Source organism: Cuculus canorus, chromosome 1 (assembly GCF_017976375.1).
Source record: "Cuculus canorus isolate bCucCan1 chromosome 1, bCucCan1.pri, whole genome shotgun sequence".
In the NCBI taxonomy this organism is placed as follows: Eukaryota; Metazoa; Chordata; class Aves; order Cuculiformes; family Cuculidae; genus Cuculus; species Cuculus canorus.
The window spans coordinates 146,982,563-147,009,224 of record NC_071401.1 but is presented as its reverse complement, the minus strand read 5'-3'; the positions used below and the strand labels follow the sequence as shown (position 1 = coordinate 147,009,224).

Genomic DNA, 26,662 nt, shown 5'->3' with positions numbered 1-26,662 from the left:
CCCGCCGCCTCCATTTCCCAGCGCGCGGCGCGCGAGCGGGGCAGGAAGTCTCGTGCGCCTGAGTCAGGAGGGAGAGGAGGAGGAGGAGAGAGCGAAAGGAGAGAGCGAAAGGAGAGAGCGGGAGGAGATGGCGCTGGAGACCCTCTCCCCGGACTGGGAGTTCGACCGCCTCGATGACGGCTCGCAGAGTAAGCGCGGGGCGCGGCTGCGACGGGGAATGGCGGAGAGGGACACACGGGGGCTGCAGGGACCCCGGTCCCTTCCAGCCCGTCCTGTGGTCTGTTCTGGGCCCCTCGCTACAAGAAGGATGTTGAGGCTCTGGAGCGTGTCCAGAGAAGAGCAACAAAGCTGGTGAGGGGGCTGGAGAAGAAGTGGTACGAGGAGCGGCTGAGGGAGCTGGGGTTGTTTAGCCTAGAGAAGAGGAGGCTGAGGGGAGACCTTATTGCTCTCTACAACTACCTGAAAGGAGGTTGTGGAGAGGAGGGAGCTGGCCTCTTTTCCCTAGTGACAGGGGACAGGACAAGGGGGAATGGCCTCAAGCTGTGCCAGGGGAGGTTCAGGCTGGATATCAGGAAAAAATTTTTCACAAAAGGGTCACCGGGCACTGGCAGAGGCTGCCCAGGGAGGTGATTGAGACCCCATCCCTGGAGGTGTTCTCAAAAGATAAGAAGACGAGGTGCTCAGGGACATGGTTTAGTGGCAGATAGGAGTGGTTGGACTGGATGATCCTGGAGGTCTTTTCCAACTTCGTGATTCTATGAAGAGGGAGAGAGAGAGGAAGGGAGAGAGAGAGGGAGGGAGGGATGGAGGAGAAGCAGCCGCGGGGTACCCCTTCGAGACCCTGTGCCTCCCCAGGCCTCTGTCTTGCGTCCCATTGCCCTCCCCGTAGGTGTTGGCGGTGCTTGGGGTGGAAGAGTGGATGCTCCATCCTTCACCACCCCCAGGGCAGCAGGAGGGGGCTCGCCTGGCTCAAAGGTGTCCACTGAGAGGATAGAGACTCCCTTTGCACATGGAAAAGACATGGGGTGATGGGTTTAAGTTGCTCCTGTGGAGATTGGATTCCAGAAGAAAATTTTTACCGTGAGAACAGTTAAACATTGGAATAATCTCCCAAGGGAAATGGTGGATTCCTTCACACTGGACACTTTTTAAGGCTTGGCTGGGTTCTGGGCCATCTCATTTAAACTATATATTACCTAAAACTTCGGACTGGATGGTCCCAGAGGTCCCTTCCAACCTGGCATTCTGTGATGCTATGACATTATCTTCTGGCACAAACTGGGCAGGAGGGACAGATGGTTTTCATGGGGATGGTGTTTCCTTTTGTCCCTATCATTTCTTGTGGCTCACAGATGTTGTGCACTTGCTTACTTCGTTAGCCAGGGAGGTAATCCCAACATAAGTTAGTTTTAGGCAGCTTCAGTTGGTAAAGGCTTTCTGGCACGGAGCTAGGTGGTCACTTGCTGTTCCACCTTTAAAAAATGATTAAAGAAGACCGTGTGCTGCTTAAGTCTTTGACAGTGGGTTCGTGTGCCCGTCAAAATCCACGTTTTTCTCAGCCCGTGGAGGTGACCTACTTTCTAAATGGGTAAACCTATATGGTTGTCACGCTGTAATACATGCTGTAAATCGAACTGTGCCAAATTAATTACATCAGGTGTTGCTGTGAAAATATGTCACCCATGGACCAACTGTTTCATATCCACTCTTATCCCAAGGGATGATACTGTTTATACCATGTTCATTTAATCTGGATTTCAGTGGAAACTGAAGCTGTCTTGAGCCAAGTTTTTTTGCCAGTTCTCTAGCTGTAGAATTGAAAATGTAGCTTTTCCTCAAAATGCCAGATCTCCATTAGTTTGCTCATAACATTAAGTGCAGCCATGTGCTCCAGTATCATCATCTTGATGGTGAATGGTCAGACTGATCTTCTGTTGAGAACAGCACACAATGTTCTCCTAGGAAAAAAAACCTAAAAAATCCCATGACTTAACATTCGTTGTTGTTGTTGTCTACTTTCTCTTTATACCTGCATCACTAACCTTTAGCAATTATAATGTTCTCAACTGAGGATACAACATACTACGTAAGTCTGGTTTGTTGCATCTCTGTACTAGATATTTATGGACATAGCACTCACAAATCGTGGCAATAAGTCCATTGAATATTGATATTGCTGATTTCATGGAGAAAGATAGGTTGGGGGATCTGTACTGCTGAGTATATCTCTCATTGTTCCATTTTCTAATGCTTTCTTTTTATCACTTGAGGAGAAATTAAATCCAGATTTGTTGTAGACAGATTATACTTTATGAAGTGTGTTTGTTGCTCTGAAGGAAAACAAAATATCTGCTTTCTTTTTCTTTCTCCATGTGGGCTAGTTTATTTAGGAAAACTTTTCTGCATCTTAAAAAGATGGAGATGCCCCATCTCCAAGTCATTTTTTTAATCACTTCAGATCTGCCTATCTCTGGCTACTTAATAGCTTTCTCTCTTGTCTCTCTAAAATAGCGAGAAATTATTCACACTTGTCTTTTATGTCTGTTCAGTACAAGGTGGAAATTGATGACTATCAATAGTTAAGTATTTGGAGGTGTTTAGTATCAGTTCTGTTGAGCTATATAGCATTGTTCAAATCCATCCTTTGGCTGCTGGAAAGGTGACGGTTTGTGGGCCTCTAGCAGAGCGCTACTGTGAGATTCTGTTTGAAGAAATGCTGCCCATTTTGTAGGCAGTTGATTTGAACAGCACTGCTAGTTTCCTACTCTTGTATGACTTGGAAGCTTTTCTGTTCTTCCTGTAAAGCCCTAGTATCTCTGTCGGTTTTTCTGCTCTTAGTTTGTCTTTTGTGTGAAGGAAGGAGATAGGATTGGGGGAATGCAGGAGGCATACCTCTTTAATGATGTTTCCGTACTCCAGATTTTCTGCCAGTAAAGTTCTGAAACTGATGTGGTGGCTAGTTAAACTCCATTCTGCAGGGCTCTGCATCCATCAGTGTTTCACTGCTTTTTGCGCAAAGCTTCTAGTAGATGTGCTGGAAGGAACCTGAAAGAAGAGATGAATTTGATGTAATTGAATAATACGATGATACAACTCAAGGGCTGCACATCACTGTCTGGATTGCATCCTACTCATGGAGAGTTTTTTGTTCACTTCCTTCTAATACGCTGACATGAAATTCCGTTGTCTTGTTTTGGCAGTGCCCATGCACTGTCTAGGCTGTAGGTACAGGTAGAACACAATGGCACTAATGGAGAACTTAGCATCGGGGAGTTGATTGTGCTTCTTGGACGGCTTTGCAGTCCATATGCCCTTATGGTTGGCATTGCTGCTGGCTTCAGAGTAGTAGCTTAGAATTAGTTCAGGACTTCACTACAGTCATTTCTGCTTCTCAGTTGCAACCTTTGTGTACGTAGTCCTTCTCTTTTCCTAATTAGTTTGTTGTTATTTATTCTTCCCCTTATGCCTGCTGCAGTGCCTCAGTCAAATGTTTTCTTTCTCCAAAATTTAAGTGATAATTGATTCAGCAGTGCCCTTCCACTGAAGCAGGCTACAGCTACCATTTGGCTTAGTTATCGACAAGGTAGATGACTAAGATTAAACCTACAGAGCAGAAGGATACAAGTTTTTAAACTTTTTTTGAGCAACCTACTTGCAGAAATGTGAAAAGGACACATATAAAGCTACAGGAGAATTGACTTCTTGTTTAGGAAAATGTCAGATATTCAGCTGACTTGCAGTCTCTAGCTTTTTAGATAATCTTGTTTTTTTACAAATAGCAGAAGGTCACAAACTATTGCATTTGTTATCTAGTTACAGGGAAGACATTCAAGTCTTCATGTGAAAAAGGATTTTACTTCCTTACTGAGCATAGAAGCCTGAGCTGTAATCATTCACTCCGTAGTTGAGGTTATGCAACTTCAGTCAATAATTGTGCTTAAGGGGGGTGGAATGTCTTAATGTGGGAAGAAAAAAAATCAGGATAGAGTGAATGAAACTTTTTGTGGACCAACTGTCTTTAGACTTACTCTACTAATTAACACCATTACTGTTGCTGTTTGACTGGCTGAATGTTACTTTTTGAAAGCAATAACCTACTTGCCCCAGCAGTAACAGGACAGCTGTGCATTTCAATGTCAAGATGGTAAGCATAAGAAAAGTTCTGCTTGAAGATGGTGAATTTGCAAGTAGGGGGAATGATTGAAAGCAAAAAAGTTCCCATTTAATGCCCAAATGGCTTACTGAGAGGTAGCAGGGAAAGAGTGGAAGGGGGATTGCTGTTGATACAGCTGCTACTAGGGCTGAAATGTTTAGACCTGTTCCCGCAAAGCCCTAATATAGAGTCATGGACTCATTTGGTTGGAAAAGACCTTTGAGATCATCGATAATTGCATATGTTCTGGTTCAGCCAATGGCAGCAGTATCATCTGTCATGTTATGACTTCTGCAACTGTTTCTTTGCTTAGCATGATGTGATTAGGTTAGGTTTGTTAGATCTTTGTTTGACTATATATGCATGTTTTAAAAATTATTTTCTGCAATTCACTTAGAAGTTCGATATTCTTTAAGTAGTGGTTGGATTTCTTTCAAACTGCCATTAAGTTGTAGGATTGTTTTTAAACAAATAAGAACTTCGTGTTGAGGGGGCAGTTGTATTAAAGAAAAATGCTGCAGCGAAATGAAGAATACAGTACCACAAGCTAAATAGCAACAGATTAAGTATTTTTTTAACAAAATTTTTGATATTGCAGCTTACTGAACAGTCTGTATAATTGTACAAATGTTATCAATTCTCAGAAATCCATGCTGAAGTGCAGTTGAAGAATTATGGAAAATTTCTTGAGGAATATACATCTCAGCTGAAGAGAATTGAAGATGCTTTGGATGACTCTGTTGGAGATGTCTGGGACTTCAGTCTTGATCCCATAGCACTAAAGGTCTTCATATATTTAATATGTACTGTAACTGTTGTTTTCCTAGTTCCTCCTTCTTTTCAAAACCTGAGAATTAAAAGGATCATGCATTTGTGCTCTTAAAATTTTGACTTCTAAGTATTGTTTAGGTTTCTCAAACAATTTTAATTATAAAATAGTTAATAAATTGGTGCATATCATAGGAGAAGATTTTTTTTTTCATAGTATCCTTTTCCAGTCTTTTGGATACCAGTGGAAGTTACATGAATTTATAGTTATTCATGTGTTGGGAAGGCTAATTCCAGCAAAATTCTTCCTTGTGGGAGCAGGTATTTTTTATCTGGAGATTGGGGTTCTAGAAGAGCTCACGAATAGTTGTATAACTGTAGAGTGGACTGTGGGTGTATTTATAGTTGTGTTTTGGATGATTTGCCTTGGTACTGTATTTTCTGTCCTCCAGAGAGTGTAATTTCCTTGATTCTCTGTTGTCTATGGAGCACTGTTTTTTTCCCTTTTACTGAATTTTAGGTATCATTTAAAAGCACTTTTGTTACCATATGTAACTCATCTGTGCTGAAGGCTCACTCTTAACTCATTAATAATTAATCATCTGAATCATTTTACTACCTTTTGTGTAGGGTCAGCACAGTGCTGGTGTGTATGAACTAGTCAAAATCATGGCTGGCTTCAGTATGAAATGTCAGTACCTGCCTATAAATATACATAATGCATCTGATTTCCTACATCTGGTATTCTTAATAATATTTTAGATTTCCTGAGATCTTTTTTTTTTCTACATAAACCATAATAAAGCTTTACTTTCCAAGTTTTGTAAGTAAATTGTTGTAAATGCTGTGTATTTTAGCTAGTTGTTTGTCTTTCTGCCTAGAGTGAAAGGAGACCTATTACATGTAAATGTGAAGAGCGGAGGTTTCCTGCAGTGTACATAGCCAGTAATGTGCGAATATTGCACTCTTATTGCTGATCTTTACCTAACATTAAACTGGAGAAAAAGATTACTTACCTAGTTGGATAAATACTTTTCTACCAATATTTCCTAAAGTTGTTTTTTTTTTGTTTGTTTTTGTTTGTTTGTCTTTAAATTTTAGCTTTTGCCATATGAACAGTCCTCCCTACTGGAGCTTATAAAGACAGAAAACAAGGTAAGCGCTTTGTGCTTAAAAGAAAAAATATTTTAAAAATTGAGTTATTTTAGCTAAAATCAAGCTCTCTAAACATGAATCTATTTGTAATCTGTGGGTTTTTTTCCCCTTTGAGTCTAGGTTCTAAACAAAGTAATAACTGTGTATGCTGCCCTTTGCTGTGAAATCAAGAAGTTAAAATATGAGGTAAATTCAGCTCTCATTACTGTTTGTGAAAATGTTTGCAGATTGGCAAGCCAATATATAAATATATTCTTTAGCAGTAAAGAAACAAGATGTAATATCTAAATTTTTATAGCATGATTACATATATCCTATGTATTAAAAAACAAATTTCTGCTTTTGTTGTTAGGCAGAAACTAAATTTTATAATGGCCTCTTGTTTTATGGAGAAGGAGGTAAGTAACTCCCTTTACTGTAAAAGTTTGTAGGCTTATGTCATTGCTTTAGGTTATGTTAAATGCTACAGTAAATGTAATTCTAAAATATGGGTACATGATTTCTCTGCATCTTTGATGAACACCAAATGAGGAACTTTTGAGGTTGTATAGGGATACACGTTAGTGTCTTGTAGCTGTCATGAGTTACCTTAAGATAGCAGTAAGATTTATCTGTAACGTTAACAGGAAGTTTTTTTCGTATAAGTGAGAAATATGGAGTATGGGCTGTTGGGGTTGTATTTAATCTGTGACATATATAAACCTCAGCTTATTTAATGTAGCAGCTGTCTTTCAAAGAATAGCCTTGAAAACTTGTTTCACATGTAAGCACATCCTAAAGCAACTTCTTTACTACTGGGACTAAATTTTACATTGGTTGTAGTAAAACAATCTGTAATTTGATTGTAATAAGACAATGAAACCATTAACTGGGACCAAGACCTTCCTACTTATGCGATCATAGTTGTTCCTAGAGAAGTTGCAGTGTGTTAGTGTCACCTGCCCTTCAAGTGCAGGTAATAATATTCGTACTACTGTTTAGACTGTGACATAATACCAAGGCACAAGTAACTGTAGGTCAATTCAGTTGGCAAACCATGAGACCTTGCTTTAGGTCAAAGCTGCTGTTTGGAATTAAGCTGGGAAGTCCTCTGAAGCATCGATCTTAAGCTTAAAGGATGCTATTCTGTGAATAAGTATAGATCTTGGTCCTGAGGACTGAATGTATCAATGAGTTGATTTAGAGACCTATCAATTAGCTTTGTTTTCTGTTTCAGAAATTTGAGAGAAAAGGGAAGGCCCTTTCATAGTCTTTTTTTTTTTTTCTTTTTTTTTTTCACCCAAGCTTTTCCGGAACCTCATCCATGACAGAAGTATTGAGGAATGTGAAATCTTTGAGATAGGGACTATTTAGCATTCTTTTACATGCTATGTAAGATGACTGCTATGGTTCGGTTAAGCAGTGTGAAAAACTGTGGGTTTGCTAGTTTTTTTCCTTAGCAGATTCTTGCTTCTTATCAGACATGGTTCTAAATAGCTGAAAAGAAAGTGATGTGCTGCCAAATGATACTAGGGAATTCCTTAAAACTTTTCAATGTCTCTAGCACGAAAAACATCAGACTTGCAGATTACAGCAGCAGTTTGTTCCTGATAGGTATTCTGCAAGAAATACGTAAGAATGGCAGGAGCTGAGAGGTCAGCAGTCTGTGGGTTAGATAGAGATGCAGAAATTGTTCTCCACTTCCATATCCCTCCTTTCAGCATCTGCTTTGATAACAGAAATTTCTCTTGTTTAGAACAGCTGGCAAAGTTGCTCAAGGATCGTTGAAATTTAACTATATTAAAATTATATTAAAGTATATTAAAATATACTATGCTATCCTTTTCCTCCTGTATAAAGAAATACTTTTTTTCAGCTTGTCCTTGGAGTGGCTAGGATTAGTTTAGGAACTTTAAATTGTAGGATTGTTTATTTGGGCCATACACTGAACGGAGTAAAGGTTACATAAAATCTTTGAAGGAGAAGTGTGCAATATTTAGCATCTTGTCCCAGAGCTCTATCTTACAGAATTGTGGAGACTCCTTGAGTCTCTGGTGACTGCTTTAAAAGAACTTATTTTATGAAGCAGTAAGACAGGCAATCTTAAGCATGTAAACTTGCAGTTGAGAGCCTTTTTTGCTCGGACTGTCCCAACAGAAAAAGCTGGAGTTTAGAGCATCGATCTGTCATCACATTAAAAAGATTGTATTTTGTCAGGTATTATTATAGCTGCTCCAGCTGAGTGAAACAATTTGGCATTAGTGATGTAATTATTGTATTTAATAGTGTCTTGTTAGTGTACTTCATCATACAGGTATTGCTTTGAAGCTGTGAAAAGCCAGTTCCTTTGTGCAAGGTGATATGCAGGAAAAAGAAAATAAATCTCTTGAGGGAATCGTGTGCTACACAGCTTTTTCTTCTGATTAATGATAACTATAGTTGATATGATATATTCGTTCAGTAAATAACCACAGAGGATGTTCCTTGCAATATAAATACCTATTGCTTTCATACAAACTTTTTAAAATATACACCTTTAAAGAATTATTTTTTGTATTCTTTATTTTCTTTCAGGTGATGGAGACTTTTTTCCTGCTTTATGTCTAACTTAGAAACAGTGTATTTTTTAATGAGAAAGCAACTTCAAACTTAAGTCCAAAAATTCCAAGTTTTTAAGGCTCCATCAGTAAGCTTATAATAGTGCACTACACTTGTATGACAGACAAGTGGCTTGGAGGGCAAGCTTCAATGTTAATTGGACAGATCGAATACAGGCTTTTGAAAGTAGTGACAAATGTTTGTCTTTCAAGCCACAGATTCCAGCATGGTGGAGGGAGATTGCCAGATACAGATGGGAAGATTTGTGTCTTTCTTGCAGGTAGAGTATATTTTTATTTTATAGTTGTTTTATAGTTTTATTTTATAGTTGTTTTATAGTTTTATTTTATAGTTGTTGCCAAAACAACAACAAAGAAATCTTAGTGCAAAGTGGATTTAACAGTCTGTAGTATCTTCCTTGCATCTTGCTGAAAGGCATTGCAGTCATTGGATATGTTACTATGTTTTGCCTGCAGACCCATCACTACCAGCTGATGTATCATGCATTATTTTGAGTTTTTTAATACTTGTCTAAAACTCCAGAAGTGAAATGAGAGAAGAAATTACAGTTTGTATAATTATTGTTCAAAGAGATTAGAATTCTCTTAAGAAAATTTCGATAAGAGAAGATAAATCGAGATTGTTTCATTTGATGGTGAAGTTAAAGATACCTATTTTTATGGATTTGATTAGCAACTTCTAGTTTTCATGCAACATTGGGAATGGATTATTTATACATCTTTTTTAGCTGTTGGAAGAAAGCAAAATTATCAAACATGTACCTGGAAAAAAATTGCTTGTGCCTCACTCAAACTTCCAGGGAAGAACAGTCATTTCTTATACAGTTTGCTTGTTGTCAGGTTTCTTTGCATGAAAACAGGATCTCTGTCTCTTCAGAGGATTTCCTGTGCTCTTGGGTTTCAGTCTATTATGGAATTTTTTTGCCTTCAGTGTAGCTTAAGTGACTGTCCTGTTCCCAAAAATGTTTCCATTTGTTAGTTATGATAGCAGTGTGGAAGTAGATAACATACAGGAAGCTTCCAGAAAGTTTAAACAAATCCTAGTTTAACAAAGGTTTAAGATCCTGTTCTTGCTGTATATGAGTATGCAGGCATTTCTCGAAGTTTTAAACGACAGCTGGTGCCACTTCCCCAGGAAACACAATCTCAGTTGTCTGTTAATCTGTTCCTCTGGAACCTATTAGCTTGTTTCATCTGCATTTAATAGAGAAATTACAAGTGTTGGAAGTAATGACACTTCTGTGCTTTGTGAAATCTGGTGACTATTAGAAGGCAGAAGCCCAAATAAGATCTATTTTTGATAAAGAGGAAGATAGAATTCAGCTGTTAGCCAGCCTTCTGGCAGGAGTGGCAGACTGGCTGGTTAGCCAGTGTGGGCTGTCTGCTTTGAAGCCACTGCCTAGACCCCTTGCATGCTGATTTTTCAGTGATGGAATTACAGGGTACATTAATGAGCAAATATTAATGCACTTAAGCGAAACTCGGATCCATTTATCTTATTGCTCAAGGAATGCCTTGTTAAAATGCATTCTAGAAATTAAGATAGTCCTTCACGTGTCAGAGTTGACCTGTTCTTACTCTCTTACTCGTTTGTACTATGTATCTGAGCTCAAGTTCTGGTTCACTCAACGTACCTCTCAAAGGCATTGTCTTGTTTATTTGAAAACAGTGCTCTGTGACTAACCAGTCTTACAGTAGGTACAAGCTCCTGTGTTCATTTCTAATTTGAATTCAAATATCACCAGTTCACAGAGGGCAACTCTTGTATCTAGTGGGAAAAGGCACAGCCTTTGATATCAGGGATGTTCACTCTGAAAGTACTTGGGCACTGTTGTCAAGTCACTTTTTACTGTCTTTGGTAAACTGGACCAATAGTAAAAATAGTCCAAGTTGTACTGAGAGCTTGTGTTTGGTTCCTTCTTAGCTTAGTCCCAGGTCCTTTTTCTGAGCTGTTAGTTACTAGGCTGATGTTTTCCATCTTGCTGTAGGTCTGTCCACTAACTTGGATTAGGATTGTAGTTGGAGCTTGGTCTGCAAGTTCGGTGATTTATGTTCGGTGTTTTGGATGTAATGACAACTTGTGTGTGAGGAGGCTCTATCCATATATGTGCATTTTATTTTCTTGTATTTCAGGAGCTGTCTTGTTTTGTTACCCGATGTTATGAAGTGGTGGTGAACGTAGTGCATCAGTTGGCTGCTCTCTATACCAGCAACAAGTAATTACTCCCTAAAATACTGTGTCAGTTTTATGTAGTTAAACAAACGTATAAAATGTGAATGTTCTGCCTAAGTCATGATAATTTTAGGAATATTGTTGTTTAGAGATATGGGGATATTGCATCACAAGGTAGATTTTCTGTATGGTGCTAGATGCATAGCTTGGACATGGCTTGTTTAAATACATGAGGTGATTTCGTACTTCAGGGCTGTGTGTATCAAGGCTGCTTTGTGTTAGCATAACTGAATTGGGAATGGCCGATATACATGCGCGGTCATGACATCAGTGGTTTGAACCCACTGCATGCTGTACATTGAAAAATGTAGCATTAAATTTGACCATAGCACACAGATTTCACATAGCACATACTTTAATCAGATTTTGAAGTTGAGTTTTTTTTTCTGAAGTTACTATGTTAATGAAGAAAAGCCTACCCCAAGAAACAAAGAACACACCGTGATTAATAAGCTCTGGATTAAAAAAGGCATTAAAATATTTATTTTATTTACAGGAACGCACCTAAAATTATAGAGACGTCTGGGGTTCATTTTCAGGTGGGAACGATTTGGAGCCCTTTTTCTTATGTTAATATATGTATGTCTTGATCGCTAATCCTGAAAAAAGCGGTACCACTTTCAATCTAGAATCTCCTTTAACAGTTTTATTTTGTTAATCAGCTTTTTCTGGCCTTAATGTGGAACGGAGTGGTATCGCTGTGTCTGTCATTCTAACTTAGCTGCAAAGCATTTGCATGCTCCCTTATGGTGTACAAGATGGGCTGCTGCATGCAGACAATTTAAAAAATCCTGCCTTCAGTGTCAAATTAGATCAGTGAACTTAAAGCAGTGTCTGTACTCAAACTAACATTCCTAGTGTCAGTACAAGAATTACTGAATCTTTAAGCTACCAAACCAAGAAATCTCTGATTTAACTCTCTCTAGCCGATGTCTTGTTGGTTGATATGTTGAAAGGAATTCAAATTCTATATGCTGTGTGTGGTTGCAATAAACTTTTTGTAACTACAGTCCTTTTTTCTTTTTCCTTTTTCCTTTTTTTTTTTTTTTGTTAACAGGCAATGTATGAGCATCTAGGAGAGTTGCTCACAGTCTTAATCACTCTGGATGAAATAATCGACAATCATGCCACTCTGAAGGATCACTGGACCATGTATAAGAGGTGTGTCTCTGAAGGTGTGAAAAATACTCCCACAACATAAAAGATAAAAGCATGTGCATGTGTCTTTGTTCCAAGAAAGTCACTTTGGGAGCATAGATTTTGGTAGCCCTGAGAGTTTTCCAGAAATCTTGATGAAGAGCAGGGCTAAGCTCCCGCTTTGTCCTTCTATCAGCACCAGTAATTTTTTTTAAATGCTGAGTGTTACACTTCCAATACATGGTTAGCATCTTGACAAACACAGTAATGGTTGGTGGGGTTTAAAATATATTCAATTAGAAATCTCGTTTTGCACAGAACTGATCTGAGATTATCCTATATCCATATTGATCATGAGCATACAGATTAAAGGAAGAAAGCTATTTTAAGGAAAAGCTGAAGAGCCAACAATTATAAAGGTAGTTAAACTAGTAGAATAATAATTCTTTCATCAAAAACTTCAATAAATGGGAGTTATTCATATGCATATGGCTTGTAAAGACCTATTAGGTTTTGAATTTGAGGTTTTTTAGTTTGGGAGTTGCTGTTGAGTGCAGATGTGAGCAATTAAAACCTATCAAAAAATAGTGTAAGGTATGATTAAAACTGTTAGCATGTTTTAATTGTGTTTGTATGTATGTATGTATTCCATGTCTGCTCCTTATAGGCTGCTAAAATCTGTCCATCACAACCCTTCTAAGTTTGGGATTCAAGAAGATAAGCTGAAGCCATTTGAAAAGCTTCTGTTAAAACTGGAATGCCAGTTACTTGATGGAATGATATTTCAGGTAAAAAAATTAATGTTCCGCAGTATGATAGAGAGAACTATTACATTATAGTGAGAGTCTTTCTATAATGTATTGTTTGTTTTTATTTAGTTTTGTTCTGGATACAGTGAATTTGGCTCTTGTATCTGTGCATGGAAAAAAAGGCTCTATTGTAAGATGCTTCCTTACTCTTCTCATCTGCTAGAACTGTGCCAGGCTTTGAATGGTAGCGGTTAATGTATAACTGTTTTGCAGAATAAAAGAAAAGCAGACAACTTGGCATTGAGATTGTATTATCAGGGAGTCTGTTTTTCTCCAGAAACTGTAGTAGTCGTCAGGCTTATGTGGCATAGGTCTGCTTTATTTTAGCCACATGTTTTGGCTAAATATTGGTCCACGTATTTTGTCTCATTACTAGCATATGACACAGGTACCTGTCATGAGGTACCACATCAGTGATATATATAGCCCTGCAATGTTTTCTGTTCTATTAAATAATTTAAGTATAACTAAAAAGATCCCTATATTATGAAGTTTAAGACAAACTTCAGGTTAGTGCTGCTGACAAATCTATGTTATCATGCAGCGTTCTCTTGCAAAATTGTTTTTCTTTTAAGGTCTAAAATTCATGGCATTATCATTATGCTTTCTTTTTTTTTTTCCTCTCCCTTTTCGCTCAGGGCTGTATAGAGCAGCAATTTGATTCTCTAAATGGTGGAGTGTCAGTGTCGAAGAACAGCACGTTTGCTGAGGAATTCGCTCATATTCTTCGCGTGACTTTTGCACATGTTGAAGCCAAACTTGGTAATGCAAGCTCATGCTTTTCCTGCTGGTTTCACTGTTTCTAAAAGTGTTTGTACTGCCTGTCTGGAAGTAGGATTCACGAAGGGATATTTATTTCATGTATTTCTCCAGGTGAACCTTCAGAAATTGACCAGAGAGATAAATATGTGGGCATCTGTGGCCTCTTTGTACTGCATTTTCAGATTTTTCGGACCATAGACAAGAAATTTTACAAGTCACTGTTGGATGCCTGTAAAAAGGTAAATGCCTTATTCTTATGTCAATAATTATTTAAGTTTTCCCCCCCTCATAATGATGTAGATAATTTTCTTAGTTGTATAGTGTGGCGAAGACGTGGGAGAAGAAAGAACACAATTTACCAAAACAAGTCAGAAAGCAGTATTAAGATTTTCTACTTTTTGTAATTTCATTCCACCTCATTTTCTTTCAAAGATGCTCTGAAACCTATTCACTCACTTAGCAGCAAGGTAAATAACTTGAAATTACCGTTAAAGTCTTTCTTCTTAAGATTATTGTAGGACTGAGGGCAAAACACTGAATTATGAGTTCTGTGGGACTGAATAAATGCTTTGGGTTTTGACCTTGCCTGTAAACACAAACACATGTTTTGAAGATCTCCAAATCCAAATGTGATTAGGGCTTTTTCATACCACGTAATATTAATAAAATATTAAATAATACCGTTTAGAATCACTGACAGTGGTAATACCTTTGCCTGTGGTGGTGTTAGTGGACCTCCCTTAGGGAAAAAACCTTTTTGTGATGGGAATGTAATACTTTGTAGGAACTGGTTACACAGAAATAAATGGAATTATGTGTCTACAGTTCAAAAGAGGGATAGGAAACATGCATGGTGTATTTGTTGTAATTACTTACGCTTATTCCTAGTTGTAGTATTTTTTCTTTTTTTTTTTTTTATCCTCAGGTACCAGCTATCACATTAACTGCTAACATTATCTGGTTTGCTGACAACTTTCTAATTCAGAAGATACCAGCTGCTGCCAAACTTCTGGACAAGAAAAGTATTCATACAGTTAAAATGCAAAGGGAGAACTTTCTGCAGCAGAAGGCACAGTCACTTACCAAGTATGCATCTTAGATATTGATTCATGGTGATGTTTGGCAAGTGGTTTATGAACACGTGGGTTTCTTCATGCGTTGTACTGGCACGTTGTCTAGTGTTGCTCAGTGGTGTTAAACAGCTTTTCCATTTCACTGCAGCAGTTGTGTGTGGGTTATTGTTGCTGGAAAAGCATTGGTCCAAACAAAGCTTTTTTCATGTCGTGCTTTCAGAAAAATGTGGGTTATGTCATCAAAATAAAGTTCCTGGCAGTTCTGAATATTGGATTGTTTCAGTTATTTTTACTTACACACTTTCAAATTCAAGGTTTTTTTAAACTAATGTCTAGTAACCTGAGCTGCTCTGCATTCTGTTAGGGCTCTCTGCTTTTGTTCAGGGAGATGCGTTGATTGAGTTTTTTCTCTGCTCACTGGCGATACTTTTTTTGCTAGCTTTTCTTTCTGCATGAGTGTTTCAATTGCTTGTTTAATGGTCTTCGTCTGTATTTGAGAAAGCTTCCTTGTTTTGTACTCTGCAAGTGGTATGCAGGTCACTTTCTTCTCCTTATTCTTTCTAAAATACACTTAAAGATGAGGGTTTTTTTAATTGTCAGTCTTACGAACAAGCGTGCTGGATTGTGTAGGGAGATAAGAGTGCTAAGATTTATGTTCATGTTGCAGACTGAAACCATGAGGTGGAATAAGAGGTCTGTGGACTAGAAATAAAAACTTAGGTTATGCAGGTGGTCTTCCAACCCTGTGTACAAGCTGGCAGAACTGGATTGGAGAGGAGGGTGGGGAAGAGACAGCAGCTCTATCTGTGGCAGATAATTTTCACTACTGCCCTGTTTCTATTTTGGTCCGCCTTTTCCTGGTTTACATCCTAAATCCAGGAAAAGAGTCAAGAGCTCTAACTGAATTATTTCATGGGCTTTAATTGCTGGATGGAGCGTAATTGCACAGCTGCTTTGCTTTTGGTCTTGGGCAGTGGTAGAAGGCATCTCTAAAGGAAAAGAAAATTTCGAAAAGAATCTGTGTATCCATGGATGTTTTGAGGGTGTTGTAATACAGTGCAGACTTTGCATCTGCCAATTTGAATTCTGCCAAGAATTTTTTCTTACTTTTTTTACAAGTTCATAGAATGAATCATAGAATGATTTGAGTTGAAAGGGACCTTAAAGATCATCTAATTCCAACTGCCCTGCCATGGGATTCTTGGAATTGTCTTTGCTAGTTGGACTGTTGTCTTAAATATGAGTACGCTTTAAAGTGTAGGTTTTTTTATGCCATAATCAATGATCTGAATACATTCCTGCTATAACTGCTACACTAAGTAGTATTGCAGTGTCACAATTACGTAGAATGGAATAAATAGCAGTTTTTAAAGTGAACTCTTATTTAAACATTTAATTAAACTAGTGTTATCCAAGCAGGTCGACTTCTGGACAGTTATGTTATTTGAGAGCAGTCCGGTTTGGCATTGATGTAATGACAAATTTTTTAGATATACAAAAAAAGAAAAAATTCAAACTTGGAGGAAAAACCGTGAGTGTGGGACTTTTTTTTGCCTACTATTTAAAAACATATTCTAGCAGTTTTATTTATTGTTTTAATTTAAGGAATATATAGCATATGTACTGTGAATAGGGCCATTTGTTCTCTTGGAAGACAGAGGATTTTGACTCTTTGGGGTATGTTTGTACAGATAGAATCGGCAGACTAATCCTTACCAATAAAGAATTAAAATGTAAATGAGTGTGAGGTTTTGATATGTTGGGGTGTGGGGAATTATTACTTTGGAGACTGAAGATTTAACGTATTTTTCCCTTTGGAAAGAGAAAATGAGCATTTATTTGAAATGAGCAACATTATTTGTTTCCTTCTCCAGAGATATGCAGTCATATTATGTTTTTGTGAGCTCATGGATGACAAAAATGGAGTCTGTCTTGTCAAAGGAGCAGCGCATGGATAAGTTCACAGAAGATCTTTCTAACCGCTGCAATGTCTTCATCCAGGTGTGCAGTCTTTTAATTTGGTAATGCAGCAAATGACACAGCAAAATCATGTTTTAGTGCAAGTTATTGAAAATAACAAAAAAATCATAGAGGTTCTGTGATCATTGATGTGTTGTTTTACAATGTGGAAATTCTTCTAAAACTGTGAATGCCCCGTAGATACTCTTTTAGGTAAATCTGTAAAAGGTACTTTCGTAAGGCATGTGGGGGAAGTGAATCTAACTAAATATTAAGTGGCTAAATTTTTTAATTTCTGTCTTGACTTAGGAAATCAAGAGATTTCCTCTATAAGAAAGGTTCTGGCTTTTTTTTTCCTTTTGAGTCAGTCATGAGGTAGAGAAGTTGGACTGAAGCAGTGTCTTAGTTTTATTTAGTACAGTACATATTCCAGTAAAGGCTTTGTGTTGTTTCATTGTGCTTCGCATAGTGATGGTACTTTGCAAGAATCTTACTATGTTCCAAGGCAGCTGGTTTTCTTTTGGCCTACTAACAGCATGTAGTCTGAATGTAAGATGCACCTTATTTATGAATTGATTTTTTGCTAGTTTTGATACATCTATCTGCCGGATGAAAATCTAATGGGAAAGATGTGTGATAGAAGCACGATCCTTAATCTTCCATATCTAAAGACATACATGTACTAGGATCTGCGGGTTTTATTTTAGAAATATTTGCAGTGGACTTAGGTAAAACTTACTCTGTAGCAAGCTGAGTTTCCACGACCACTTGCTGTCTTTTCCTAGTTTCTTTTTCTCTTGTTACTACTTTTCCTTTGAAATAAGTTGAATAACATTTTTATCATACCATATGTAATCAACATTGTATTTAAAAGCTTAGCATGTACTGATTTAGAAATGATTGCTTTTTTTTAATTGTGGGATGGACAGTTCTATTTAGAGAGTGTGGAACTATATAAATAGTGTGTTTATTCCACAGAATCTGGAAGTTCTAGTTTGTTATTTTTTTCTTTGTGATAGGCCCTTCTTTGGGGGAAAAGGAGCTCTTTGGTGGGTTGGTTTACATTAAGTCTGAAATTATTAGATCTTGAGGCTGTGTGATTAATTAACTCTAACCTATATTTAATTTGAATGGCTGTAGAAGAGGTTAATGATCAGGTGATCTAATGACTCGTAGGCAGTTTCATACTGTCTGCACAATAAAAAGATCTCCTTCAGCTTTGGAATCTCAGGCTTGATTATTGGATGGAGTGGTAAGTTCTCTATTGTGAAAAGGCAAAAGTTAGTTTTGTCATGTATGAACAAAACCAGAGGTGACTTATTTGATTGATATGTTGTGAAAAAAAAAATTTTTTTTTTTTCTCTTTTATGCATTTTATTTTTAGGGTTTTCTTTATGCATACAGTCTTAGCACCGTCATTAAAACTACAATGAATCTCTACATGTCAATGCAAAAACCTATGACCAAAACCTCGGTGAAAGCTCTATGCAGACTTGTAGAACTTTTGAAGGTAGGTCACTGAATGAAGACTGTTTATTTCATGTGGGTCTTTATGGGGAATATTGACCAAATGCCACATATTGACATTCCCTCCCCACACACACACACACACAAAAAAAACCCCGCCAAACCTAACCAACCCACAGTGGCACAGGGACATGGTTTTATTTGCATGGCTTCTCGTTCTAGACTGGATTTGTTAAGAGATCAGGAGCTTTGGGAGGTTAGAACTGTTTTATTTAACTTGTAACTGCCTTCCTTAGTTGATGTTACAGAATGATTGAAGTCGGAAGGGACCTCTGGAGTTCATCTGGTCCAACCTGCCCCCTGCTCAAGCTGGGCCACCTAGAGTTGGTTGCCCAGGACTACGTCCCGATTACTTTTGAATATCTCCAAGTATGGAGCATTCACAATCTCTCTAGGCCATCAGTCTGTGCCAGTGCTTTGGTCAGCCTCACAGTAAGAAAGCGTTTCCCAAAGTTCAGTTTGTGAACTGTGTTTCAGTTTGCGCCCAATGCCTTTTGTCCTGTCACTGGCCACCTCCAAAAAGAGCCTGGCTCAGACTTCTTTGCACCCTCCTTTCAGTTATTTATAGACATTGATAAGATTCCTGCCCCTCAGCCTTCTCCTGTCCAGGCTGAGCAGTCCTAACTCTCTCAGCCTTGCCCCATCTGTGAGTGCTCCAGTCCCAAAATCATCTTTGTGGCACTCTGTTGGACACTCTCCAGTATGTTTGTGTCTGTTGTACTGAGGAGCCCAGAACTGGACACAGTAATCCAGGTGTGGCCTTGCTAGTGCTGAGTGAGGGGAAGGATCACCTCCCTCAACCTGCTGGCAATACTTTGATGCAGCCAAAGATAACTGTTAGCCTCCTTTGTGACAAGGGCACACTGCTGTCTCACATTCACAAAAGGACACCTAGGTACTTTTCTGCCAGGCTGCTTCCCAGGTACAAGACTTTGGACTTCTCCTGGTGCTTCTTCCAAGAGAAAAATGCTGTGTTTTAAGATGGCTTCAGAAGAAAACAATGTGAAATAGAGCTGGATCATTTAAAAAACAAACTGAAAAACCCCAACAAAACTTAGGTCATGGTCTTGAAGCTTTTTTACACTCCTGAATAATTTTATTTTCTAAGTTTCTAAGGGTTAGTTGGAACTGCTTCTAAGAGCACGTTACAAAGTAGAAAGAGTCTGTGTTTGCCTTGTTGATGAGTCCATTGGCACAAAGCCAAATTCTAAAGGCACCATTTTCAGTAACTACATGAATTACTGTGTTTTGGCATTGACTTTAGGCAATACAACACATGTTTTACCGAAGAAGCATGGTTGTGGCAGATTCTGTGACACACATTGTTCAGCATCTGCAATATCAGGCTCTTCACGCTATTTCTGTAGCCAAGGTATGTAACCTAAGTTCTAATAATTAATCTCCCTAGCTATGTGTTGAAAAAATATTTTAATTTAACATATTTTTCTTACTTTTGCAAAACCTATAGTGTTGCTTTATCATAATTGGCAGATGTTTAAGCTTTCTAGTAGGTCAGAGCTTTGTCCTAGAAACTGTACAGCATAGATGGCTATTTTTGAACCATGAATGGGTCCTCTCTTCCTCTAAACTGGTACATCTCTTATCATGCTCCTCTTGTGTTCTTTTTAGTTTTTATTTCTAGTGATTTTTTTCTTACTGACTTTTTCTTGCTTCTTTTCTGATTCACATTCATAAAGCAATCTGTTTTAGGTCTAAGCAAACAGGCTGTTCTTTATTTAAATCTCTGCTTGGTGAAGTAAGTAGTAGTGGTTAATACATGATGGCTTACAGGAATCTAATGCAGGTACTATTTTGCTGTAGGATAAATTAGCTTCTGATAATAAGACACTAATATCTACATAGTATATATTTCTTTAAATAAAATCACTTTACTACAAATTTTGCATATCAAATCTTGAGTTTCTGAATTCAGGCAAGTGGGAAAATGAGATTTTAGTATACCTGTTCTGATGTCTAGTGACTGTTTTATTCTTTTATCACATTTGGTAGCAGAAATACAAAGGACATATACTATTTATATCTGCACGGCTATTAAGTTTTCATTTTAATTTTTTTGTTTTGACCATGCTCATGTGAAAGGATTACAGTTATAACAGTACACTTGTATTTCGGAAGTTTATTTGAAAGTTGGCTGTAATCTCAGTTTATGTATTTGGGATGTCCCATATTTTCTAGCATAAGCAAAAATAAAGCTGTACTTCTAAAAGGCTGAGATATATAGGTATCAGGAGTGGCATGACCTGAAGAAGTGCCAGGCTTCAAAGCTACTAAGAAAAACTTTGTCTTCAAAAAGCAGTTCACATATACGTAAATAACTTTCATAACCTTTTCAAATTATATCTATAATTGCAATTTTAATTATTTCTAAGTGCATAGAAATATGCTGAGAATTGTAAATTAAGTAGATATCAAATAGAACGCGTCTGTGAACAATTCTTGATGTTTTAACTACTCAGAAAATATCAAAGAGGCAAATGCTGGTAAATTTCATTAGTACTAATCTTTTTTTGTCTGTTGCACGTTTTTTTTCTAGGTGCTGTAAGGTCTAAGGCCTGTACCTAACATAGGCTTAGCATGTAAGGTTAGGAGCTTTAGATTGAATATGCTTTTTTAGAATCAGAAGAGGTTTGCGTTAACTCTTTCATGAACCTCTAGCTCTTACGAGTTATACTGCTTCTTGATAATACACCTGTGAATTCAGCGTTTTAGCCAGCTGATGTTAGTTCCCTTCATTTGTTCATACAAATGTTTTTGTGCTTAATCTTTCTAATTTGAATTTGTAGAAAATCGCAAGTTAACGTTATTACCATGGTTATACCTCTTCTGGCTGTTCATCTGTAAACTTGATTTTGTGACTAACAGCAGGGAGTCACTGATTAAAAAAGAATTAAAAAAATTTCAATTAGATGTACCTTAGAACTAAAAATGGCATGCAGTCACATGCTGCTCACACAGCATTTGTACACTGTGTGACCTGACCCTTATTTGTGCTGAATCGCACATATTCCGGATGTATGGACAGGTAATATGACTGAATTGACAAGGCAAATCTGAATGTGGTTAGCTGTGTTCACAAAACATAATTTATTTGCAGTAATACTCAATTTATGGCAAGTCTGTACGCTTTGGAAAGGAGAGGAAAGCTATTGCTTTTGGGTTTAGATAACTTTTCTCTGAATTTCCATGTCTTTCTGTCATCAAGAAAAGAGTAATTTCTGATAAGAAGTACAGTGAGCAACGCCTGGATGTCCTTTCTGCTTTGGTGCTGGCTGAGAACACCCTCATTGGGCCAAGTACAAGACAGAGGCGACTAATTGTTTCCCTTGCACTTAGTGTGGGAACACAGATGGTAAGTGCTGTGATTGTTCCAGACCTTTGTTTGGTGTAATATCTTCTCAAGAAATATAATCTTGTCTTTTTCCCCCCCACCCCCCCTTCATTTGCACAGAAAACTTTTAAGGATGAAGAACTCATTCCCCTTCAGCTAGTCCTGAAAAAACTGGACTTGATCAGTGAACTTATAGAGCGGTAAGCAGTGGCATGTGATGCATAGGAGGTAGTGTCGCATCGCTGGGGGAGCTGAATCTCCACTGTGCAAATGGGCAAAATCTGGTAGCTGCATGCTGGTGGTGATTTTTGCATGTATTGTAGACCACAGATGGACAGAAGAAATTCCAGAGCTAAGCCTGAAGGTCATTGGTCTTTGGGCAAGTCATATTTTACCTCACTGCTGCCAGTTTGGCAATCCATTAGTCTGATGGTTTAGAAATTCTGTCACTTTCTTGGATGACTTGGCTTTATGTTAAGCTTAAGTCTTCCTCATAATGCAGATATTGTGAGTTAATACCAATCTGTTTGGGAGGTCAGGTTGTTAGTTCCCATGTGACACCATGTTTTAATGTTGTTGAGTATCCACTGAAACTACAAGTTGCATAATATTGGCTGTCTGAAAGCAAAGGGAATATCTGGATTCTGTGCATACTTTATGGAGAGAGCCAGACATCTTCAGTGGATGACTCATGGGATAAATTCCTGGGATAAGCATTGTACGCAGGTTTATATCAGGAGAGGCCTGTTTCTCTTTTGACTTAGAGGAGAAACTTAGAATATATGTTTGACATGTAGGCTACTAGTTGCACGCAATGAGAAAATAGTTATTTAGGATTTTGCTATAATGTAAGGTTTAATTCTTTCAGAGATTGAGTAAACCTTTCTTTTAAAGCAGGTGCGGTTTTTTTTTTGGTAGTGTAGTGGAAAACAAGAAGAAAAAAGTTCTTTAGTAAGGAACTTTCTTTTGAGGGGCAATGGATCTGCAAATTAATAATGTAAAACTTAGGCTTGAAAAGCAGTTACCTCTTTATTTTCAGCACACTAAAATAAATATCATGAGGTTGGAAGAATAGCTTCTTCCAATTCTGTGTCTAATAAGTTATCTTGTATTCTAGAGTTCGAGCACAATGTGACTGTTGTTTCTTATACTGGCATCGAGCAGTCTTTCCAATCTATTTAGATGACGTGTATGAAAATGCAGTTGATTCTGCTAGATTGCATGTAAGTAATAATGTCAGTTACTTAGTTTAACAAGCTGCTGTAGTGGGAGGGTTTCAGAGGAGAGGATAAAGCTTAGACTGAAACTCCTAAGGAAAATGCTATAAAAGAACTAAATTTAAACCCAGGCAAGAGTTACTACAGAACCAACAATTTCTTCTCAATCTAGGCTATATGAAAGTCTTTGTTCCAATCTAATTAATGCATACCTGTTAGATTGCTCTAAAAATCTTAGGTTGCTATTGTTAACTCTGTGTCTCTGTGCGTCTGTCTCTTTGTTCCTCTCTTCATTCATTCTAGTTTGAAATGAACACTTTTTGCTAGACTTGAACATTAGAAGGCTGTGTCCCGCATTGTGTGGTTATGTATTTCCAAAGCAGATATCACTATTTTCAGTGATGCTGTGTGGGATAGTTAATCATGCAGCTTTTTTCACCTCCATATCTCCCCTCCTCCCTCTGAAGTATCAAGTATTTGCTGCAGTAGTGAATCATGCTTTGGCATGCTAATCCCGATAAAAAAATCAATGATCTGTTCCGGTGTTGTGCATGTCATGGTAAATTACAGTGCTAAAATAATAATAATGCAAATAATTTCAGAAAAATAGCTAATAATTATGACCTTCTAGTAAATGGATCAGCAGCAACTAAGTACTTCAGATGAACTCACTAAGGACAGGAAATTTTAGTAGAGTTTATGAAGTCTTATTTCAATAGAAGTGGGAAGACCAGTGATTTTGATTTGATTGTTGGATTTGAACACTATTTGGGATGCTGCTGACATGTCTGTCAATCTGTTGGCTAAGCCAAATAGTTTCTTTTTTCAGTATATGTTTAGTGCGCTACGGGACTGTGTACCTGCTATGATGCATGCAAGACACTTGGAATCTTATGAGGTGCTTCTGGAATGCTATGACAAAGAGATCATGGAAGTGCTTAATGAGGTAATTGGTTGTGAGTGGAAATTAAAGGCAACACTATGCTTGGAATATCTTTTAGACCACCATCTATTGTACCAAACTTGAGTCCAGCTACGGTTGGACTTGATCTCAAAGGTCTTTTCCAAACCAGTGATCCTATTATGTGATCTATAAAAATAGCATAGAGACCTTTGAGATTGATGTGAATTATTTTAATAAATATGAAAGTGTTCACTGATGATTTTGGTTACTGAAGACCTGTTGTTAGTGGTGTCTGTGTTGGCTGGGAGCATGAAAATACTGAACTCCAAATTACATAAATTGGCAAAACCTCAGTTACAGATTTGGCTGTGCAGACAAAGGAGTGCTTTTTGCCAGATTAGCTTCTGCTTGTACGAATGCCTAAAATACGTACTACTGTTCTTGGTATGTATGCATAACTTTTAGTAGTGAAGGCTCTGTAAGTGTAGGTGGCCTCTTCAGTGAATTATTATCTAGAATTACGAAGGATGTTTGACAGAGGAAATGTAAATTCAGATTTCCCAAATCCTAGTTTTTAACTTTTGAACCACCCTTTTTGTTTGACTGGTTTGAAACCAAACACTGTGTACTCTGCCGAAAATTAGGCCAAATTCTTACTGCAGGATACTTTCTTGCTGAGTTGGGTCTTTTTATCATCTAGGTTGATAGCCCTAAGCCTGGCTCTCCTTAAGATATGAAGTGAGAATACTTAAGTTTCAGTTGTGTTAAACTCCTGCGTGGAAGTCTTAATCATGTACAGAATAGTGTACATTAGGTGGCTAAACCTTTACCTTTTCTGAGCTGGGCTAGCTTTTTCTTGCTGTTGTCTACTAGAACAGGAACACAGGAGTTAAATATCCTTCTGATTCCGAAGTTCTGATCCACTTCACTTGTGTGGTCCTGCCAAAGCAAACCTATCTTCATGGGTTTAATCAGTGGTTTTATGTGTAACAGAACGTCATAATTGGACACTGAACGCAACTTTTTTTTTTTTAACTTCCCTGAGTAGCACTTGCTGGACAAATTATGTAAAGAGATAGAAAAGGACCTGCGCTTATCAGTTCATACGCACCTAAAGCTGGATGACAGAAATCCCTTCAGAGTTGGTATGAAGGATCTAGCTCACTTCTTCTTTCTGAATCCAATACGTTTTTTCAATCGATTCATTGACATAAAAGGTAAGGAGTTATACATTTTCTTGAATCTGTTACTCTCACATCCATTACTCTTTGGATTAGTATGTCTTTTAATTTCTTTCCATACTTCCCTAAATAAATAGGTAGTATTATTTTAGTTCATCCTTTTATATGTTCTCAGCTTATGTAACTCACTATTTGGACAAGACCTTCTACAACTTAACAACTGTAGCTCTTCATGACTGGGCCACTTACAGTGAAATGAGAAACCTAGCAACTCAACGTTATGGTTTAAGTATGACCGAAGCACACCTTCCCAGCCAGACTTTGGAACAGGTACGTCGCCTGCAGGATATGAATATTGTTTGTTCTGTTACGCTGTCATACTAGCTTAGCTATCCAAAGGACTGAGTCGTTGAAATTGAAGTACCCAAGCGTAGAGAGCTGTTTGGAAAAAGTGGCCTTTAACTTCTTGTTGATTTCTGAGATAGGGTCTTTGGAGATATCGTGAAATTGACTGGTATCACGGTGGAATGTCATTCATTTTTTAACATAAGAGTTAATAAAATGAAATTGGGTTTACAAATCCAGAGACTGTTCTCTTGAAAATTCAGTATTGGCAATTTGGAAAGCAGTACATTGGAATACAACTGTCACGAGTCTGGAGTGACCTTTAAATGTTTGGTCTCTTCCCTGGTTTATTGCTTGCATCTCAGCAGGTTCTGCTTAGTGATCATCAGAAGAAATTGTTTCACAGGCTGCACATCGAAGACATTGGGAGATCTGTGCTTAGCTTGATGGGATAGTGACTGATAGCCTTGTAGAAACTCCTAGACATGGTTACATATGGAGTAAAGTTGTAGTTTCAGTGGGTTAATGAAGGTATTTGCCGTTACAGGGTTGGTGCGAAAAAAATACAACTTCCATATTTCAAAAGACTTTTCTTTCAAGAGGTTTAGTGTCTTCTGTATATTTGGCAGTTAACTTCATTCCCTGCTTTGGGTCAGCACATTGGTGAAAGCCCTTAAAAATACAGCCTCTTTTTTTCTGTTGTACATGATGGCTGTGTCTTCCTAATTTGAAAGTGGGCATAGAACTAAGAACTCTGGCTAGTTCTTGGTACTAAAGTGCTGTGGATTAGTTTCTGTTTCTGGCTTTAGCTTTCTATTGGCAATGTTTGGCCATCATGTTGTTATAAAAAATAAATCATTTCACAGCGTTGGTTTCATAACATCCATTCTTGTATGAGCTTTTCTTCAAAACGAAAGCACTTCACGCTCCATTCCTGCCCCTGGTCTCAGCAGAATTCCAATAAAATCATTGGCACAACTGGAATTAGAATGTGTAGATTAAATAGCATCCTCTCTATGCACCAAAGGGAATCCTTCGAGCAATACAATTGCAGAACTTAAATGCAAACCGTCAGTCTCCTAGAGAGGTTGAGCAAAACAATATCAAAAAGTAAGTAGTTGCTTATGTCCCTGTAGAAATCTGTGTACCTATAGAAATCTCTCAGGCAAGATTCTGTTTTCTGGAATCTGAGAACAGCCAAATCTGAATTTTGTTTTACTTTTTTAATCGGAGTGTATGAAATAGACTGGAGGATCCCTTACTTTCATGGGAAGTTAGGAAAAAGAAAAAGCAGAAGTGTGAATTTTAAAACATGAGCTGAGCTGCTTTTTTTTCCCTCTAAGCATTATCTTACACTGAACAAAAATTGATGAGAGATTCTTCATTTTGCAAAGTGAAAACATTGCTTTCTAAAATGCTTTCAAGTGACTACAGAGATAGTATTTGCACCCCTTAGTGGTTAGGTATGCCAGTAGTTCTTGATAATCTTTATC

At 37.9% G+C, this 26,662-nt stretch overlaps 1 protein-coding gene across 2 annotated transcripts in view; it reads left to right on the top strand.

Annotated features, from left to right (window-relative positions):
- The first annotated feature begins 31 nt into the window (after window positions 1-31).
- Window positions 32-26,662, top strand: part of WASHC4 (WASH complex subunit 4) — a 41,343-nt gene continuing 14,712 nt past the window's right edge. The window contains exons 1-22 of one of the 2 annotated variants that reach the window (XM_054058695.1): window positions 32-188; window positions 4,798-4,937; window positions 6,023-6,076; window positions 6,197-6,262; window positions 6,429-6,474; window positions 8,872-8,933; window positions 10,807-10,889; window positions 11,403-11,445; window positions 11,964-12,067; window positions 12,711-12,831; window positions 13,491-13,614; window positions 13,726-13,853; window positions 14,540-14,700; window positions 16,562-16,688; window positions 18,031-18,156; window positions 19,438-19,545; window positions 21,397-21,543; window positions 21,643-21,722; window positions 22,640-22,745; window positions 23,569-23,685; window positions 24,692-24,860; window positions 25,000-25,154. In XM_054058695.1, coding sequence (XP_053914670.1) covers window positions 128-188; window positions 4,798-4,937; window positions 6,023-6,076; window positions 6,197-6,262; window positions 6,429-6,474; window positions 8,872-8,933; window positions 10,807-10,889; window positions 11,403-11,445; window positions 11,964-12,067; window positions 12,711-12,831; window positions 13,491-13,614; window positions 13,726-13,853; window positions 14,540-14,700; window positions 16,562-16,688; window positions 18,031-18,156; window positions 19,438-19,545; window positions 21,397-21,543; window positions 21,643-21,722; window positions 22,640-22,745; window positions 23,569-23,685; window positions 24,692-24,860; window positions 25,000-25,154 — 2,328 coding nt within the window. In that variant the 5' untranslated portion in view covers window positions 32-127. Of the gene's footprint in view, window positions 189-4,797; window positions 4,938-6,022; window positions 6,077-6,196; window positions 6,263-6,428; window positions 6,475-8,865; window positions 8,934-10,806; window positions 10,890-11,402; window positions 11,446-11,963; window positions 12,068-12,710; window positions 12,832-13,490; window positions 13,615-13,725; window positions 13,854-14,539; window positions 14,701-16,561; window positions 16,689-18,030; window positions 18,157-19,437; window positions 19,546-21,396; window positions 21,544-21,642; window positions 21,723-22,639; window positions 22,746-23,568; window positions 23,686-24,691; window positions 24,861-24,999; window positions 25,155-26,662 lie in introns of both variants that reach the window. The other variant, XM_054058687.1, reaches the window with a different exon arrangement.